This window comes from Xyrauchen texanus, chromosome 14, assembly GCF_025860055.1.
Source record: "Xyrauchen texanus isolate HMW12.3.18 chromosome 14, RBS_HiC_50CHRs, whole genome shotgun sequence".
Classification (NCBI taxonomy): domain Eukaryota; kingdom Metazoa; phylum Chordata; class Actinopteri; order Cypriniformes; family Catostomidae; genus Xyrauchen; species Xyrauchen texanus.
In genome coordinates, this window is record NC_068289.1 from 33,585,951 (window position 1) to 33,604,767 (window position 18,817).

The 18,817-nt window shown below is 37.0% G+C and overlaps 1 protein-coding gene across 1 annotated transcript; it reads left to right on the forward strand.

Moving 5' to 3' along the window:
- Positions 1-1,683: 1,683 nt before the first annotated feature.
- Positions 1,684-18,627, forward strand: LOC127654981 (serine/arginine repetitive matrix protein 2-like). The gene is made up of 8 exons (XM_052142562.1): positions 1,684-1,778; positions 4,391-4,527; positions 5,676-5,868; positions 10,015-10,085; positions 10,228-12,687; positions 12,805-13,241; positions 15,126-15,209; positions 16,663-18,627. The coding sequence occupies exons 2-8, from the start codon at positions 4,500-4,502 to the stop codon at positions 16,663-16,665; spliced, it is 3,276 nt and encodes a 1,091-aa protein (XP_051998522.1). The 5' UTR covers positions 1,684-1,778; positions 4,391-4,499; the 3' UTR covers positions 16,666-18,627.
- Positions 18,628-18,817: the final 190 nt, after the last annotated feature.

The following is an 18,817-nucleotide window of genomic DNA, read 5'->3' on the forward strand; positions in this document are numbered from 1 at the left end:
AGAACATCAAACACCAATGAACTGTTTGATGTTCTTGCCTCTGCTGATGTTTTCTTATTTTCTTTATCATTTTTAACAAGAATAAATATAATTTCATAGACCTTTACAAGTCCAATGTAGATTTCTTGTGTTTGCTCTCTAATGGATTAAAAGAAGCAAAAAAATATTGTTAATCCAGTGACACAAATGCAGACAACTGCACACACAAATGAAACATGCAACAATACATATATCAGAAATGCATTTATTTCTATTTTTTTTTTATTTATTTATACATTTTTTGGGGGGGGCCAAAATATACAAAATTGCCACACTACCACCCAAAAAAAGAGTTCCTGTACCTGGAGGAGCTTGGCACTAGCAATGCCATGGTTGTGGCTGGGTTTGATTCCAATGCATGTTGATGAAATGTAGGGTACACCAGTGCTAAAGGCACACCTTCAGGAAAATTCGCTTTTTATCTGGTCACAAACTGTATCAATATCGAATTTTTATTTTTATTTTATTGAATCTCAATGGAGAATCATAATTTATGTGAAAATAATTAAAAACAGAAGGTGGTTTTGATTCAAATTAAGTTTTTACCCCACACTTTTGGGTGTCTGTAATTACCTACGGCACTCAGCCTGCGGCCTCGTGCCTGCGGCCGAATCACAGCAGTGCTGATATATATATATATATATATAAACAGACTAAGCTGTGTATTACACAGAATTATTGGTAGTGGGCTGGGTGAGTGGGGTCCGTAGTGATTTTTTCAGCACTTTTCCTCACTCTGGAAATGTACAGTTATTGAAGGGAGGTCAGGAGGCAACCAATAATCTGCTCAGAAGTCCGAACTGTCCTTTGTAGTCTTCTGATGTCTGATTTTGTAGCTGAACCAAACCAGAAAGTTATAGATGTACACAGGACAGACTCAATGACTGCTGAGTAGAAGTGTATCAGCAGTGCCTGTGGCACTCAACTGGCGAAGGAAGTACAACCTCTACTGGGCCTTTTTCACAATGGAGTCAATGTAAACCACTTCAGGTCTTGTGAGATGGTAGTTCCCATGAACCTGAATGACGCCACTGCTGCCACAGTGCTATTTAGAATGGTGAGCAGGGTCGATGTTGGGGTGTTCCTCCTAAAGTCCACTATCATCTCCACTGTTTGAGCGTGTTCAGCTCCAGGATGTTTTGACTGCACATGACAGCCACTCAGCCAGCTGTTCAACTTCCCTTCTGCAGACTCATCGTCATCTTGGATGAGGCCAATGAGAGTAGTGTCGTCTGCAAATATCAGGATCTTGACAGAGGGGTCCTTGGCGGTGCAGTCATTTGTGTAAAGGGAGAAGAGCAGTGGGGAGAGCACACATCCCTGGGGGGCACCAGTGTTGATCACACAGGTGCTGAAGTGAATTTCCCCAGTCTCACTAGCAGCTGCATGTCTGTCAAAAAGCTGGTGATCCACTGACAGATAGAGGTGGGATCATGGATTTGCATTAGCTAAGTCTTTCAGCTGGGATGTCTTGAATGTACTTGCATCAACAATAACATACATCCTGCAAATAACGTAGTGGTAAAATATGCAAGGAAATTGTGAAGTTCATTAAGATGACACTAGATGCCGCTGTATGCTTTATAGTTAATGTATGAGATAAACGAAGAAACCTTGCGGTTCCCGTGTGTTTCTGGGATACTACTGGCGGACTAATTGTGGTCTAAGTGTCATGGCTACCATCAGCGAGCAACTTTCCAGAGGTTTCGTAACTGATACAAAACAATTCAAGGACACAGGTCAGTATATGTGAATAAAATATTTGCCTAGAACAGTAGCACTTAAAATTAAAGAGTATGGCAGATATAACCGAACCGGGTGCTACTATAACATACGCGCGTTTGTTTAAAGCCTGGTGCAAATGCGATGCTAAGCTAATGCTAACAAGTCTTTGTCCGCGTGATGCGCGAAAACGTTCAGCCAACCTTGATTTTTCGATGCATTGCTATTTTAACTCACACATCATGTTATACAACCCAACTAAACAGATGGATTTTATCGCACCTAGAAAAAAAACCGCACACGTAGTTAGCACAACTGCTGGGCACGTTTGCGGTTGTAGGATGCGCGTGCTGAAGCCGCGTGCGAGGCTAGTCTCTTATGTCTTTTCAATGAATTTACACTTAAACAACCACGTAAGAACATTAGGTATATCGCAATTACTTGTGCTGAAATGACATGAAAATATACTCTCTATTATATCGTATAATGTTGACCATAATATGTTTGTTTGAGGTCACGCGAGCTGTGTTTTCGTGCGCACCCTTCGTCATGCTAACCAGTTTGGCTAACATTGTTCACAGGAACATGTACAAGTTCAATGTAATGCAGTATTTATTGTTTATATATGTGTTCCTGTATGTTTTGGCATGAGTAGCCGGTTGTATGTAGTGTTTGGGAAACTACGTTGTTCTTACGTTCTTGTTTCTAGACTGGGAGTTGCATGTTTACACCTCTGTGATGGCGTATAGACATCTAGTTTATATCCAGATAGTATTAGGGTCGTATTTTGAATATTACTATATTTCGAATATTTTCAGTTCACGCTTGTTCCATGATAACGGTAGTTTCCACCAAAACAGCATAGTTGCCAGTCATTGTTGCTACAATTAAACGTTTCCATAGTATACTTTAATAGCGAACTTGGTATTAGCCATCACTTTCATATTTAGTGAGAATTTTTTTTTATTTATTTTTTTTAGTCCAGACTTTTAAAGAGTATGTCACATTTATGAATTTCCTGTAGAACATAACTGTAGCAATGGCATTTTGTGGCAGACTGTAATTACCATGGTAAATTAATGCAAGATGTGGTACTTTGTTGTGTTACAATAGCCGGTTGGATGGCTGTGGGTTTGCCATGCACAAATTTATCTAGCTAACCATAGTGTCATGCTTACAATTTTTATTGGGTGATATTCTATATTTGTAAAGCTATGACTTTGGGGCAAACTTTTTTTGTGTGTGTGTAATGACTAGTACTTTTCTATGAGTGTTCGGTTTGCCTTCTGTTGTGGAAAGTATTGCATTCATTTTTCTGTCACATGTTAATAATATCAAATATACCATGCCTAAATCAGTGATAAATCAGTCTGGGATCAACAAGTATGACCAGATTTCTTTTCAGTGTTATTTACAGAAAATAGTATTACTCCGAGACCCTTGTGTTTGTTGAAGCTTCAGTATTCTGCAACATGTCGTATACTGTGCTTGTACAGCACATATTTTTAGAATTAGCCATCAAAGTTAGTCCTTTTTGTAGAGTTCCCATAACCATGAGAGTTGTGAACTGCCACAATCATGTGAATAACACCGTTTCAGTAAACTTTGCAACATAAGTTATGGAAAACACCAGCATGGTTCACTTGTTAATCAGTCAATTGTATTTAATCGTGTGTGGATCAAAAGTGATTTGCCAGACTGGATTTATTGTGTAACAATTCTGCTTATTGAGTACAAGCTCTGTGTTCATCCAAGTGGGTCAGATATTATGTAACATGCTCATGCAACACACATATAAGCTTTTAATTTTGTCTGTTCAGGACTTGAAAAATTCACTAAGGATTTTTTCTTTTCTTTTTTTCTGCTTGCCCAGTTGGGCGAGTAGTTCAGATGTTTTCTTATTCTGCAAATATTTGTATTGGGCCTAGAGCAAAAACATATACTTTTTAAGCAAAATAATTTTGTCAAATATATTTTTAGCTTTCAATAAATGTAAGTTTTCTTTAAATAAATTACTAGATGTTTAATTTGCTGTAATGGCTGGAAATAATTATATATACATATCTAGATAGTGAACTGAATTTTAAGTGTTTCATAAATTATATTACTTGGACCTATTTTTATCATAGACATATTATAAATTAGACCCTTTGTTTTCACATAGATTATTGTAAAGCACTTTATACGGGCATACCTAAGAATAGTATAGATAAACTGCAACTGGTACAAAATGTTGCAGCCATAGTACCTACAAGATCCAGGAGGAGAGATCACATTACACTTGTTTTGGCTAATTTGTTACCTGCTAAATACTGGATTGATTTTACTGTTCTTCTAATGGTTTTAAAAGCACTTAATGACCTTGCACCATCATACATTTCTGACTGTTTATCAAAATATGTCAGGGCAAAAGTCTCATCAACTGGCCTAAAACACTCTTAACTGTGGTCCCAAGCTGTCGGGCCTACCTGCCTTAATGCTGATTATTTAATGTTCTATACAGAACATTGTTAAAGTTGTGCAGACTTCTGTGAGGCTTCCAACTCATTCTTTTGCCCCCAGAATATGGACTGAACGGTTAGCTAATTTAATAAGTTGTTATAGTAAAGTTCATTGTTTTTCTTTACAGAGTGACAATTGAGGGTCAACACATTTTGTGTATCCCAATTTGCAGAGCAACGACAGCAGAATTTCACACCTAAAACTAAGATTGGAATTCGGTTTTACCAGTTTTTGAAATGGAATGTGCCATGAACACAGGTCCTGGTAAGATACTAATGTTTTGCCTCTTTATGAATTCATAATTTAGCAGTGTACTTATCAAGAAGTTATGTGGAAGGTTTCTTATAATTAATTGTAGTGAAGAGAATAATGTAGAGCCCCGTTTTATTTTGATTTCTCGTTTTGTCCCAAATTCCATGTTGTCCCTTTTATTTTTTCTGAATTCCATGTTTTAAAGTTTAATGAAATTTTATCATAAAAAAATATGTATAGTCTAATCTGATAAATTAATAAGACTTTAATTAAATTAAAACAGAACAATTACTTTTCAAAATACCATTTAATAAGTTTATCAAATTCTGTGCTTCGCTTCCATACAGATCCTCACTGCACAATCGAAAACACAACATTGGAGTTATTTTTTGTTAAATGCAGTGCTGCATAGCATCACAATATTACTAAAAGCATTTATGAAAATTTTTATTCTGTATAACAGCATTCTTGCTTAAATATAATGGAGTTATTATTTTGTTATTATTATATTAAATATTATACTAAACTATACAGTAGTAATGTATTTCTGTCACAATTTCTTAAATGTCACGTGTCTAGTTAAATTGAGCTTTTATTTTAGTGGAAAGCCAAATGAAGCACATTCAGTCTGTTGTTTTTGACGACAGCTTTACACTATAATCAGTTTGTTATATGGCTAAATGTGCTTATTAAATGGCAAAAGACTATGTTTATATTAACATATAGTCTACATTTGCTGCACACTTTATGGTTAATAAGCACTCTACTTTCTGTCGTCTACACACAGAACACACTTGATGCATGTGATAATGTGTTATCACTGTATGAGTGTGTTATCATAGGGTCCTTAGAATGGGAGAGTTTTACATGTCTCCATATAGGCACATTTTTAATTTTCACAATAGATAAGAATTTTGGTAACTGCCCTATAGTTTGTTTTAGTATTCCACATTGCCCTCCCAGATGTCTATGTCCATCATGTGATTTTAGTCATAGGCTAAGTTTGATATTTCAAGAACAAATATTTTTGTTATTTTCCTCCAAGGAGATATACATTTTTGTTGTAATCACTTAACGTTAATGTTACACCACACATGTTTCATTCTGTAGGCTGTGTTTTTTCATCAAATATGTTTGTAAATCTTCTGTTTCCTCCACAGAGGATGACCCATCTGATACTACTGTTCCACATGAAGGGATTACTGTTAAGGATGGCAGTGAAACCCCAAGAAAGAAAAACAAGAAACATAAAAAACACAAAAGTAAGAAGAAACGAAAGAAGAGAAAGGGTGAAAAAGAGAGTAGTTCTGAATCTGGAGTAGAGACAGATGGGGATTCTCGAACAAGAACTAGGTGAGTTTGTTTGGCTGCTTGGCAACTAGGGCTGTCAAATTAAAATTAAAAGTTTGAATGTGCATTTTTTTTTTTTTTTAATTCTATGTATATTCAAATATTCAAATTGTGTATTTAAATTTTGGATTTGTGCCAAGCACTGACAATGACTAAAGATCGATCGCATTCTTGCGCTAAAAAAGGCTAGACACAGTGCATCAAATACAGTTTTAAAGAAAGCAGGTGTCTCAAGATGCTTTTTACATTTATTTTTAATTAGACACCGCATTTAAAAAACAACGCTCTTGCACGAGACGCTGAATAAACAAAAACAAAGCGAAACAAAGACCAGTGTTTGTCCTGCATTGAGAATTATGAAGTCACATTTCGTGCCGCCTCCGACTGTCGACGTAACTCAGGCAGGCAGTCACGTGCACAGATAGACCCAAGTGGTGCTCAAGCACCTGCCCCCTTTCACTAGATAAGTGCCCTTTTTGCAAGTCAATTCTTATTTTTTTATATTTTAGTTTAGTTAAATTTGGCCCTTGACATAAATTCTCAATTAAATGTGTTCCCGACATCTGCATTTAAGTTTTAATTCTGCGAGACCACACGAGCCCTATCCCTACCCCTCTTTGACATTCTTTGTCATAGCCTCCAAACAACATCAAAGTTTACCTGACAAGCCTTCATTTGTGTCATACAGATAAGAGTAAGTCATCATTCAAAACTATGAAGGGGTTACCTTTTATTTGTGTACATGCACAATAACAGCAAAATGTTGTGGATTTTGTAAAATAAAGAAATCATACAGGATGTGCTTTCTGCCATCTTGGTCTCCGTGATCTGTCTGGATCGCGTCATGAAAATGAACCGAAACTCAGCGTTTACTTGCCTCTCAGATAGGGTTGTGCCGATGGACGATATCATCGTCCATCGTGATGGCTGACCAACGTCACGATGTAGAGCCACCATCGTGATGCCACGCCCCCTTTTGCGAGTCTTGCTAGTGTGACTCACTAATCCTAGTCTCTTCTGTAGTTAACCTAAAAACTTTGCAGGGATTGCTCTGTAAATTAAATTGAGAATATAACTAATGCATATATGCTATTTTAAATACTGTAGTATATGCCAGAGACGTGACGTGTCAGGCAGGCTACACAAATATTGATTGTTAGCTTTGTCTTTTTTTTACATGTCTTACACTGTACATTTAGATTAAAATATTTTATGTTGTAGGCTACAAGAAAATAGCCTTTATTAATTAATTATTAGTAGTTGTAGTGTCTCAGAAAATCTTGCTCATTGTCACATACTCTTGTATACACTGAAGCGGCAGTTTAAGATAAACCCAGACCAGCGAACGTCAAATAACTTTTGTCTGGTTAATACTTGTAAAGAAAAATTTCCTTGGCCATAAATCCATAATGTCAAATCAAATGAAAGAAACAAGTTGAATATGAATAACACACATTTATTAAAACATAGAAGAACAACAAATAAAACAAGAAAACGGGAACAACACTCAGACCGAACCTCGGCATTAACATTTCACTTATAATTAGCAGCACAATTAACTTCAGCACAGGCTACAAAATAAATTGTTATTGAAATATTGTAAAGTGGTCATATGAACTACACAAATGAACGTTTAAAAAATAATATGCAAAATCGAATAGCTCCGCAACGGATGGCGAAAAATGCGTAAAGAAGTCTAATATCTTTCACCATAGACCATGTTTAAATTTTGATGTTTCTGGACAGAAATACCAACATATTCACTTTATCTGATTTTAATAAGCTGCGGATTGGAGTAACTACACTACCCGCTGTGCTGAAGACCCGCTCTGATGGAGTACTGGTAGCACATATGCACAGATATTTCCGTGCTAATCTTGCCATGAACAGAAACCTTTTGTCGTTCGTTTTCCACCAAGTCAGCGGGTCCTCTTCCCCATCAATGGCCATTTCCTGCAGGTACATGGTCATTTCTGCCTCGACCTTTTGTCAGTGAGCGTGGCTGTGGCTGCTCTCTTCGCAAGAAGGCTGCCCAAAGACGACTTTTTTTTCTTAGGCGCAATATATTAAAAAGCCTGGATGAGTAGGCTACTAATTAGTTGGGCTAGTAAAATAACGAAATTATAGTTTTTCAGTAGAAAAAAAATATCTATGTAAAGAGATATATTAAAATAAAAAGTGCTTAAAAGTGCACAACTATTCTTAAGTGGAAGAAATATTTTTCCCCCTTACGTGCAACCTATTAAAAAGCCCGGATGAGTAGGCTACTAATTAGTTGGGATAGTAAAATAACGAAATTATAGTTTTTAAGTGGAAAATAGTATTTATGTAAAGATATATTAAAATAAAAAGTGTGCAACTCTTAAGTGAAAGCTAAAAAAAAAATGCTTCACGTGTCGTGCAACCTACTGATAAAGCGCCGACGAGTCATTAGTTGGGTTAGTAAAATAACGAAATTATAATTTGTCATATAATTTTTGAAAATTATATGAAATTATATAGCCCCGCCCCACCGACGATATCATCGTCCATCGCAATGTTTTACTGTCAACATCGTCAACTGCCAATTTAGGGGACATCGCCCAACCCTACTCTCAGACATGTGTCTATAGAAAGCTTAAATTGTCTACTTTTAAATGAACCAATTTCAGTTGAAAACAAATATTCTCTGATTGTGTAATCCATATGAAACCTACGACACCTAGTAAGATGTCGACTTTATTTACTTGATTGTATTTGTTACTTTGTTTTTATTGTATGGTTATTAATTGTACTTATGTTTATGTATATTTTTCTGTACAGCACTTTGGTCAACTTTGGTTGTTGTAAAGTCCTTAACAAATAAAGTTGGTATGGTAACTCTATCTGGGCAAAATTTTGTATTGCCTCAAATCAAGTTATGGCATTTGAAACCAAGGTAGCCTTTTTTTATCAAAAGTCCAAAAAACTCTCCAAACAAGTGATCTGTGGGTTTTATTGAACCTTAGAACTACTTACATTTGTAAATGCAACAATAAACCAGAAACATATTTATATAGCATAAGTAACAAGTACTAAGATCCAGCACTCTTTCAGATGTGCGCATGGTAAATCAAGACCTGTCAATCTTCAGCGATCATTCCAATCCAAGCTGTAAAACAGTGGCCGATTGGTCTTTACACATCGTCCCTTCCCACCATACCCACCCACATATTTATTTTTAATATGTGGGTGGGTATGTCTTATTGGTTCTTAATTGGTTTAAGAGGTTAATGAAGTTTGCTGTTTGTTAACTATAAATGAACACATTAGCTGTTATGTTGTATTTATTTAATTTAATGATGAAGAGGTTAGCTTTTTTAATTAATTATGCTCTAAGTTGATAATTGTAATTTTCTTCAATCGTCTAATTATTAGAACACCTAAAATATGTTGCTTGTAAGTGTTTGCTTCAACTAGTGGAAGGCATGGTACAAGTGTATGTGTGCACATGATCAAGATGGATGGTTGCAAAAGCATTCGGTGCCACTTACATTTGATGAGGTCTTTGGCCATTGCATCTTGCTCTCTTAAAAGCATTTCTCAGATTAAGCAATGAGTTGTTTAAAGTCTTTGTCAGGAAAGTAGTTCAACTTGGAAATATGTATTTTGAGATTCTCGCGTTTGCTTCCAGTCTGTTGTGTTCCGTCTGTTTGAACAGCCCCTTGCCTGGGCGCATAGTCTGAGATACTTCACCACCGAGTTTAGCCAAATAACACTGCTATCTGGGAATAATGCTACCCTACATACAACTGTACTAAATATAAAACAATGTGGTATTTCGCTGTTAACATTAAGTTTGGATAAAACGTTTTATTTAGTTAGTTTATGCACATTAGTTGAAAATCAAATGCTCCTTTTTTAATAGCCGGGAATGTTATTTGCGGTAATATTATGGTGCTGTATGGTTTATGTATTTAACACGCCCTCTTGTGGACTAAGGAAACAACATCAATTTAAAACAATCCGCTGACTTTAAAATTTGAATATTATTAGAATTTTGAAAATATTATCAATTAAAAATTAGTTTCTCTGCCCAGTTGACAGCCCTATTGGCAAAACAGTGTGTCAATCAAGTTTTCCTAGATGCTGTATTTATTTTCATTAAAAATGTATACCTTTGTATTATAGCATGAAAAAAGATGTCTCATCGAACATTGAGGTAGATGATCGTGCAAATGCTTCAAAAAACTGTACAGAAGGTATTTGCTTTTTATATATTACAAAGCTTAACAGACCACAGCCATACCTGCACAGGTTATTACACATACATGCACGATTAAACCAGAAATTTGTATTCTGAAGAAGGAATTTATTAAACCATAAAAATGTATTTCTTGATAGATCTTAGTGATGGGGAAGGTGAAAACAGAAAAAAACAGAAACATCGCATTGGGAAGAAGAAGAAAAAAAGACGACGGAAAGAGGATGAAAAGCAAGGGAAAAAATCCTCATCTCGCTCCAGATCAGAGAGTACCTCAGTATCAGGGTCAGAATCAGAACCTGAGTCCAAACAATCACAAAAGTTGCAGTTGGAGTCCTTAAAGTTGGATAGGAAATCACCTATCACCGCAGCCAAGGACAAATTTAAAGACTGCATACCCCAACTGGAAGATAAAAAGAGAAATGTCTCTCCTGATCACAGTGAAGAAGAAAGCTTGACTCCAGGAGGGAGAAGAAATGTTTCTCCTGAGGGTGCACTAATTGCAGATAACGAGACTCCTAGTGAGAGGGATAGACATGTGGAGTCTATTGGCAAACATGAAAGTTTAAGTAAAGCTCAAGAACTTCCTGATATTATCCCCAAGCAAGAGAATGTGCTTAAAGAGCAAGCTGGGCAGAAGGATATCTCAAAGGAAGCAAATAGGAAACACAAAGATAAGAAAAAAATGTCCCTCTCCAGGTCAAGGTCACGATCGCTCTCAGACACTAAAGGGACAAAATCTAAACATAGTCGCTCCAGAACTCCAAAGCAGTCATCTGGTAAATCAGGACATCGTAATGACAGTTCGTCTTCAAGGGAGAGGTCTAAGTCTGCCTCTGGTGGGAAAGATCGAGCAAAAACAAGATTCTCAAGATCTCCATCAGGAAGGTCACCATTCAAAGCAATAAAGAAACCTGGACGCAGGTCAATGTCAGTCTCTAGAAGGAGAGGGTATCGCTCTGACTCAAGATCTAATGAAAGGACTAGAAGATCAAGGACCAGGTCCCCATGGCGTAGTCATGGTTCAAGATCTAGGTCAGCTGGAAAACCAAGGCGTTCAGGCTCGAGATCAAAACGATCCATTTCTCGACGGAAGATTCATCGCTCAAGATCACGATCCAGATCTGGATGGAAAGGAAGACGCTCAAGGTCTCGCTCTCACAAAAGGACACCTATATCTCGGAAAAGACGGTCCAGGTCCAGATCTGTCCGAAGAGCAAGGCGGACACGCTCAAGATCCATTGTGATCCTAAAGAGATCAAGATCAGACTTGAGGAAGAACAAAAAATCTAGATCAAGGTCCTTGCATAGAAATCGATCAAGTTTAAGTCCAAGATGTCGAAGAAAGTCTCGGTCCACTCAACGGCTTAGACCCTCTCAATCAAGATCTCCTGCAGTCCGTCAAAGTAGGTCAAACTCCAGAAGCCCTCAAAGCACAAAGTCAGAATCAGTATCTCCACAGCGATGCAAAAGATCCAAGTCACGATCATCTTCACTTAATTCAAAGTCTGAATCCCCCAAATTAAGAAGGCCTAAAAAGAAAAAAGATAAACGATCAAGATCCGTTTCACAGGGAGTCACATCAAGATCCATTTCCAGGGAACCAAAGTCATCTGATAGTCCGTCTCCTGCCAAGAAAACACACTCTAAATCTCCCACTCCTTCTAAAGAAAAAATATCTTCAAGGGATAAGAGTTCAAAGGAATCTGAAACTAAATTGCACATTTTGGATACTAGGGAGGAAAGTTTAGATGTAAAAGAGAATGCGGGGTCAAGTGGATGGAAACCAGTGTCTACTAAATGTTCACCTATGCAAAAGACAACAAATGAGGATTTAAAATTATCTGAATGTGACAAACAAATTAAAAAAATGAATGAAGACTTTGAAGATCCCTCTGATTGTGAAGGAAGGCGATCCAGGTCCTCCTCCTCAGAACCAGTGCCTCAATGCGGGACTGTAGGGTCAGATGAAGATGATCGCTCGGGCAGTTCACGATCACCTTCACCAAGTACGACAAAAAAGGAATCAAAGCCCTCCAATAGAATATCTCCTGTTCTGAGAAAACGCTCCAGCTCGGCTTCGTCCACCCAGAAGAGGCGATCCAAATCTAAATCTGTGAGTGTAAAAAGGAAGTCAAGGTCTCCTGCACGAAAACGCAAATCCAGGTCTCCCTCACCTAGTCGAAAAAGGATAATAAAATCACGGTCCCCAGTTCGGAAAAGGAGGTCACGTTCAAGATCAGCCAATCGGAGGGCAAAGTCAAGGTCTAAATCTCACACAAGGACCAAGCGTTCAAAATCTCCTAAGCGAAAACGGTCAAAGTCTAGATCGCCAGTCCGTAAAAGGAGATCCAAATCACGTTCCCCTGCTAGAAAGCGCAGATCTCGATCCCGGTCAAGAGCTCGTCAGTCGCGATCCAAAAGATCACGCTCTGTGTCACGCAGAAGGAGACCAGCATTTCAAGGGAGGTCTTTTGATAGACGTGATAGGTGGAAACGTGAACCGAGCCACTCGCCAATTCTGATTCTCCGCAAAAGGAGGTCTACCTCGAGATCTCGCCGCAGTTCTAGCAAGACGCCACCGCGCCTGACTGACCTAGGTAAATATAACTTTTTCTCGTCTCCTTCAAGTATACAATTGTTAGCAATAGTTAATTTAACTTCAAAGAAATATCTGTCTGTATCACAGCTGCTTTTCTTTAATATTTCCCTCTCAGATAAAGATCAACTGTTGGAGATTGCAAAGGCTAATGCTGCTGCAATGTGTGCAAAAGCTGGAATGCCCATACCTGAAAGTCTCAAGCCGAAGGCAATTCTACAGTTACCCCTGCCAACACCAGCTCCAACCCCCTTGTCTCTGCCTCTACCACTGCCTATGCCCAATTTATCTATGAATCTGCCCATGGGCATACCAGGTATGCCTACAATGCCAAACATGACAATGAATGCTGCCATGGCAAGTATGACAGCAGCAACGATGACCGCTGCCCTCTCTAATATGGGTGCCCTGTCAGCTATGCCCCCGATGCCTCCCCTTCCCACCATTACCAACAAGCCCCCTCCTGCACCCACGCCTAATCTTGCCAACATTGAAGAGGTCAAGAGGAAAGTGACTCAACAGGCTAACAGCATGAGCATCAAGGAGTTCACAGAGGTGAGATTTATTTGTGAACAATTATACATATTTACATCCAAGCATTAACAACCAAGTTGCTTATTGTAACCTAGATTACAGTAGATTTGCTTTACCTAAATATCCCTGTGCTTGCGAGGCATCACAAAAATAGTGTTCTTGTTTAGTGGGAAGCTTAGGTTTTAGTATTTGGTTCTGTATAATTGAAGTACTGCAAGGTCCTGAAAGTGCTTAAAATGCTTGAAATTTACTTTCAGAAATTGATTTACTGGAATACTTGGAGAATTGTTAAATTAAACTTTACAATGAAAACAGAACATTTCTATGCATTTAGCTTGCCTGAGAAACGCATACATTTTCCACATGTCTTTTGATATTCGCGATATCCTGTACTCACATTGCACACATTTGAATCACCCAAGATTGGAAGGGGCCATCTGACTCACATAAAAACCGACCAATCACAGTTAGTTATATTTACGTGATGTGTAGTTCAGGTAAAAACAAAGGTGTTGTTGCCAGATGTTAATGTGGATACACAGACCTCTACAGTTTGCATATAAGACCAAATTTTGCACTAGGAGACAGAAATGTCTGTCATTAGCCACTTGCCACCAAGTATTATGTAGTGTCGAAGAACTTTAACATTGACATCCTTTCATTACGTGTTGTCACATACTCTGAAGGTAATATACCTTATGAATTAGCTGCATGTAATGTCACCATTGCATCAGTTTGAGGCATGATATGCCATAGTTACATTTACACTGTATCTAAGTGGTCAACTCTGGTTTTGTTTAAACTTTACCAGAGACTGTTTTCACAAGATTCTCCCTTTTAAACACATATGCCTCTAAAGATGAGCGTTACGTGACTAATCAATTTGAATGTGTGTCCATTGAGATCCAAACAGTTAATTTTCATTAAATAATGTCTCTTAATATCCTTTGTTCTTTACAGTCAGTTTTTCATCAAAAAGGACAAAGCATTAACTCTAGTTAGACATAGCGTTGAAACTCTTCTCTTGTTAATGTGCATCCAAAAACATCTGTCAGACGTTCACTCTGAAGTCCTGGATATCTTAAGGAGACATTACCATTTTGGTACTTGTCAATAAAAAATGTATGTAAACTCAAAGCAAAATATTTGCAAATAGTAAATATTATTGCAGTGACCGCTCATCTTTAAAAATATGCAATTTCATTACATCATGTACATTTATTAAATAGAAGCTAAATAAAAGCTAAAATGTGTTTATAATAATGATGACATACAAATTCCAAATATACTTTTTCACATATTATTCATAGTGCGTTAGTTTTCCTGGCCAATTACCTCCTATACATTGGTTTATGGTCCATTCATGCCGTGTTAGAATTATTGTAATTGCAAGTACCTTCATTTCACTCGTAATACAAGTTGGGAACTCTGAATTATATGAAAGCTCTTGAGTTCTTCTGTGAAGTCCTTAAAAATGAAAACTTGGTACTGGAAAGAGTACTTGAAAGTCTTTGATTTTCATTTAATGATTCCTTTATGAACCCTGCACTCAGTACGCATCTGAAGACAACTGTGGTCAATCAATACTTAGCCGCTGCCTTTCAGTGTAAATGCCGCTGTATGGTTAAACAGATGCTAGACTAATCACAATTTTGTATGCAAATTAATAAAAGACAGCATTAATTACAAAATCTTACAATGTTTGAATGACAAATTTCTAAACATTAAATGGTTTGAGCTGAATTAATTGCACAAAATTGTGGTGAACAAGAATCGAAAGTTTTAGGGAATATTAATACAGTGCTGCCCTACATGCACTGTAATAATCTTTTTCAAGAAGGCATATGTTTAATCAAATCACATCTTTGTAAATATTCATTTTTGATTATCATTTGTTTTGTTTAGAAATGTAAACAGATTGCAGAGAGTAAAGAGGAGATGAGGGTTGCAAGACCACATTTTTCTGATGATGATGATGATGATAATCGGGTGAGTGATTATCAAAGTATTTCTTTGATTTATATACTATGTGTGCTACGTTTTAGGTCAAGCTTACGTACAGTGCATCTGGAAAGTATTCACAGTGCTTCACTTTTTCCACATTTTGTTTTGTTACATCCTTTTTCCAAAATGTGTTAAATTCATTATTTTCCTCAAAATTCTACAAACAATACCCTATATTGTCAACGTGAAAGAATTTTGTTTGAAATCTTAACACATTTATTAAAAATAAAAACAAAAAATCACATGTACATAAGTATTCACAGCCTTTGCCATAACACTCAAAATTGAGATCAGGTGCATCCCGTTTCCACGGATCATCCTTGAGATGTTTCTACAACTTGATTGGAGTTGTAAATTCAGTTGATTGGACATGATTTGGAAAGGCACACGCCTGTCTATAAAAGGTCCCACAGTTAACAGTGCATGTCAGAGCACAAACCAAGCCATGAAGTCCAAGGAATTGTGCCTCGATACAACCTCAGAGACAAGATTGTATCAAGGCACAGATGTGGGGAAGGGTACAGAAAAATGTATGCAGCATTGAAGGTCCCAGTGAGCACAGTGGCCTCCATCCGTAAATGAAAGAAGTTTGGAACCAGCAGGACTCTAACTAGAGCTGGCCGCCTGGCCAAACTGAGCGATCAGGTGAGAAGGGCCTTAGTCAGGGAGGTGACCAAGAACCCGCTGGTCACTCTGACAGAGCACCAGTGTTTCTCTGTGAAGAGAGGAGAACCTTCTAAAAGAACAACCATCTCTGCAGCACTCCACCAATCAGGCCTGTATGGTAGAGTGGCCAGACGGAAGCCACTCCTCAGTAAAAGGCACATTGCAGCCCACCTGGAGTTTGCCAAAAGGCACCTGAAGGACTCTCAGACCATGAGAAACAAAATTCTCTGGTCTGATGAAACAAAGATTCAATCTTTTGGCCTTAATGGCAAGCGTCATGTCTGGAGGAAACCAGGCACCGCTCATCACCTCTCCAATACCATCCCTACAGTGAAGCATGGTGGTGGCAGCATCATGCTGAGGGATGTTTTTCAGCGGCAGGAACTGGGAGACTAGTCAGGATCGAGGGAAAGATGAATGCAGCAATGTAGAGAAATCCTTGATGAAAAACTGCTCTAGAGCGCTCTGGACCTCAGACTGGACTTTTTTTTTTTTTTTTTTTTTTTACTAAATTTGCAAAGATTTCAAACAAACTTCTTTCACGTTGTCATTATGGGGTATTGTTTGTAGAATTTTGAGGAAAACAATGAATTTAATAAATTTTGGAGTAAGGCTGTAGTAACAAAATTTAGAAAAAGTGAAGCGCTGTGAATACTTTCCAGATGCACTGTATATGTTCTAAAACATAGTTTTTGGTCATATTTTTATTTAATTTTCTATCTTCCTTGCTTGTTTTTACCTGTTGTTTATGTTTTTATTAAATATGTTGCAGTAACCCACTGTCGTCCCCCTGTATTCCGAAAACAGTCCTGATAATGGACACCTGTGGCTCATATTTGGGATAAAGGATGAACACAGCCAGAGGCTTTTTGTCATATAAATTAAGCTTTAATTTGCTCAGAGGACTGGACATTTGAGCATCTTGAAACTTTGATTTCAATTGTTTATTTCAACAATTATCTTTACATTTTCACTTGTTGTAACAACTGCAATCTACAGGACATTTTTTTTACCATAGGACTTAACTACCAGATTAGACCATTCAGTATGTCTAAAAGTGGAACAAAGGGGTTAAAGTCTAAAACAGACATGCTACCTTTCCAGGCTGACAGTTTAGCCTTTAGGACTGTTCTCACCTTTACTACATATGGTGCCTCTTGATGCCATTAAGAATGATCTCTGGTAGTTTTAACTCAATTATAGGTGTAACTTTAAAAAGAATATACATTATTTGTTGTACATCTTAGATCACAGGTCAAAGCTGTTGGTTCAGCCACACTTTAGATATTTTCGTTAATGTGCAGTGATGAGTTTGAGTATTTTTTGCCACTGTCTTTTAAAAACCATTAATTGTAAATCAGTTGTTTAAGTGCATTGATGATAAGGAGAATTCATGAATCCAATATTTGTTCCTTAACTGTTTTGTGAACTTTTTAGCAATTAAATGTTGAGGCTCGAAATTGTACTTGAGTGCTATACTTAATGGATGATGTTTGCATTGATATGCATTGTAAGGTTACTGACCACAGATTTTCTTTTAAACACATTTGGTTAAACCTTGCCATGCTGCTTGCTTTTGACTGACATTGTGGTCTGGATGTATCTAAAAATCACAGAAGATACTATTCATTGTTGACATTAAGGGATTTTTTTTAATATATTTTCTGTCTGTGAAAATCATAAAATGCACCCTTCTCCTCTATAGACCACGATGCAGTTATGTGTTATACAATTCTGTTTTATCCTGTAAAATGAATTGACTGAATTTTTTGACCCAGCACTGCAGGGCGGAATGCTGTATTTTGAGTACTGAGAATTTTCTGCCACAGGGTTCAGTACACCTCATAAGATTTTCATTATAAAGGTTATTGTTTAGACACTAGGCTACTGTAATGTGTATGGTATAATGTGTTGGTGTGCATTGTCTATTTTTGCTTCACTCCTTTGTCTGTTGTACTGTTGCAATCATTTTCCTAATTTTCTAGAAGAAAATTTATGAAAGCATGGCTCCTACAAATCTCCTCAGAAAAGTCTGAGGTAGACACATAAAAAGTTAACAGTTTAAGAGTACATTTGAGCATGAAGACGTGTGCCTCACTATGGTTTTACAATATAACATTGAAACATCCATAATGAAGATACATGTGATGATGTTTCACTGCATTGATAGGGCTTGATGAACTCAATTAAACAAAGATTATTCTTGAGCAGTGTATTTGACATTAGATATTTAAACCAATTTTCCAACTAGGAATGTGAAGTGGATTTGTATTTTTAAAACCTCATGGATTATCTAATTAAATTTTGTCCCATATTTGTTCCACTAATTAGAAAAAGTATTTCATGGAAAAATGTTATCATGGAATGATATTGCCACATAGGATACATTAAGGTTGTTATGGAGAAGGTATTTTGCATTTAAGATACAAGACAAGCATCGCATTCCTAGCATAAAATGTGAAGCGTTTTTAAAATTATTTTCATCACATTGAAACAAAATGGCACACACTTTGTATATAAGGCAACATTTAAAAAAAAAACTAAAACATTGGGAAATTGTAATTGATTTTTGAAAATGTATTTTTATTTTATTTTTCAAATGAGTTGATCAAAGTTATGTTGTGAAAATATGGTCGGAAATTCGTGTCGACATTCTCTTATTGAAGTATGATGGGTCGAAATAATAATCTCTTAAATGAACTCTTCAGTGTATATTTTTAATTCAATGTCTATTAAAACGTATAAAAATAATTATGTTGTAAATTATTGTTCAGACCAAAATGTATGAAAAAAATAATTTTGTACATTTTTGTTTAGACCTCCAAAACAGTTACCACGTGGTACCTGTTTCTTTTGTCAGCGCTCTTAAGGACAAACCAATCACATTCGTATGTGTTTAATAGATAAGCCATGTTAGATCATTTTAC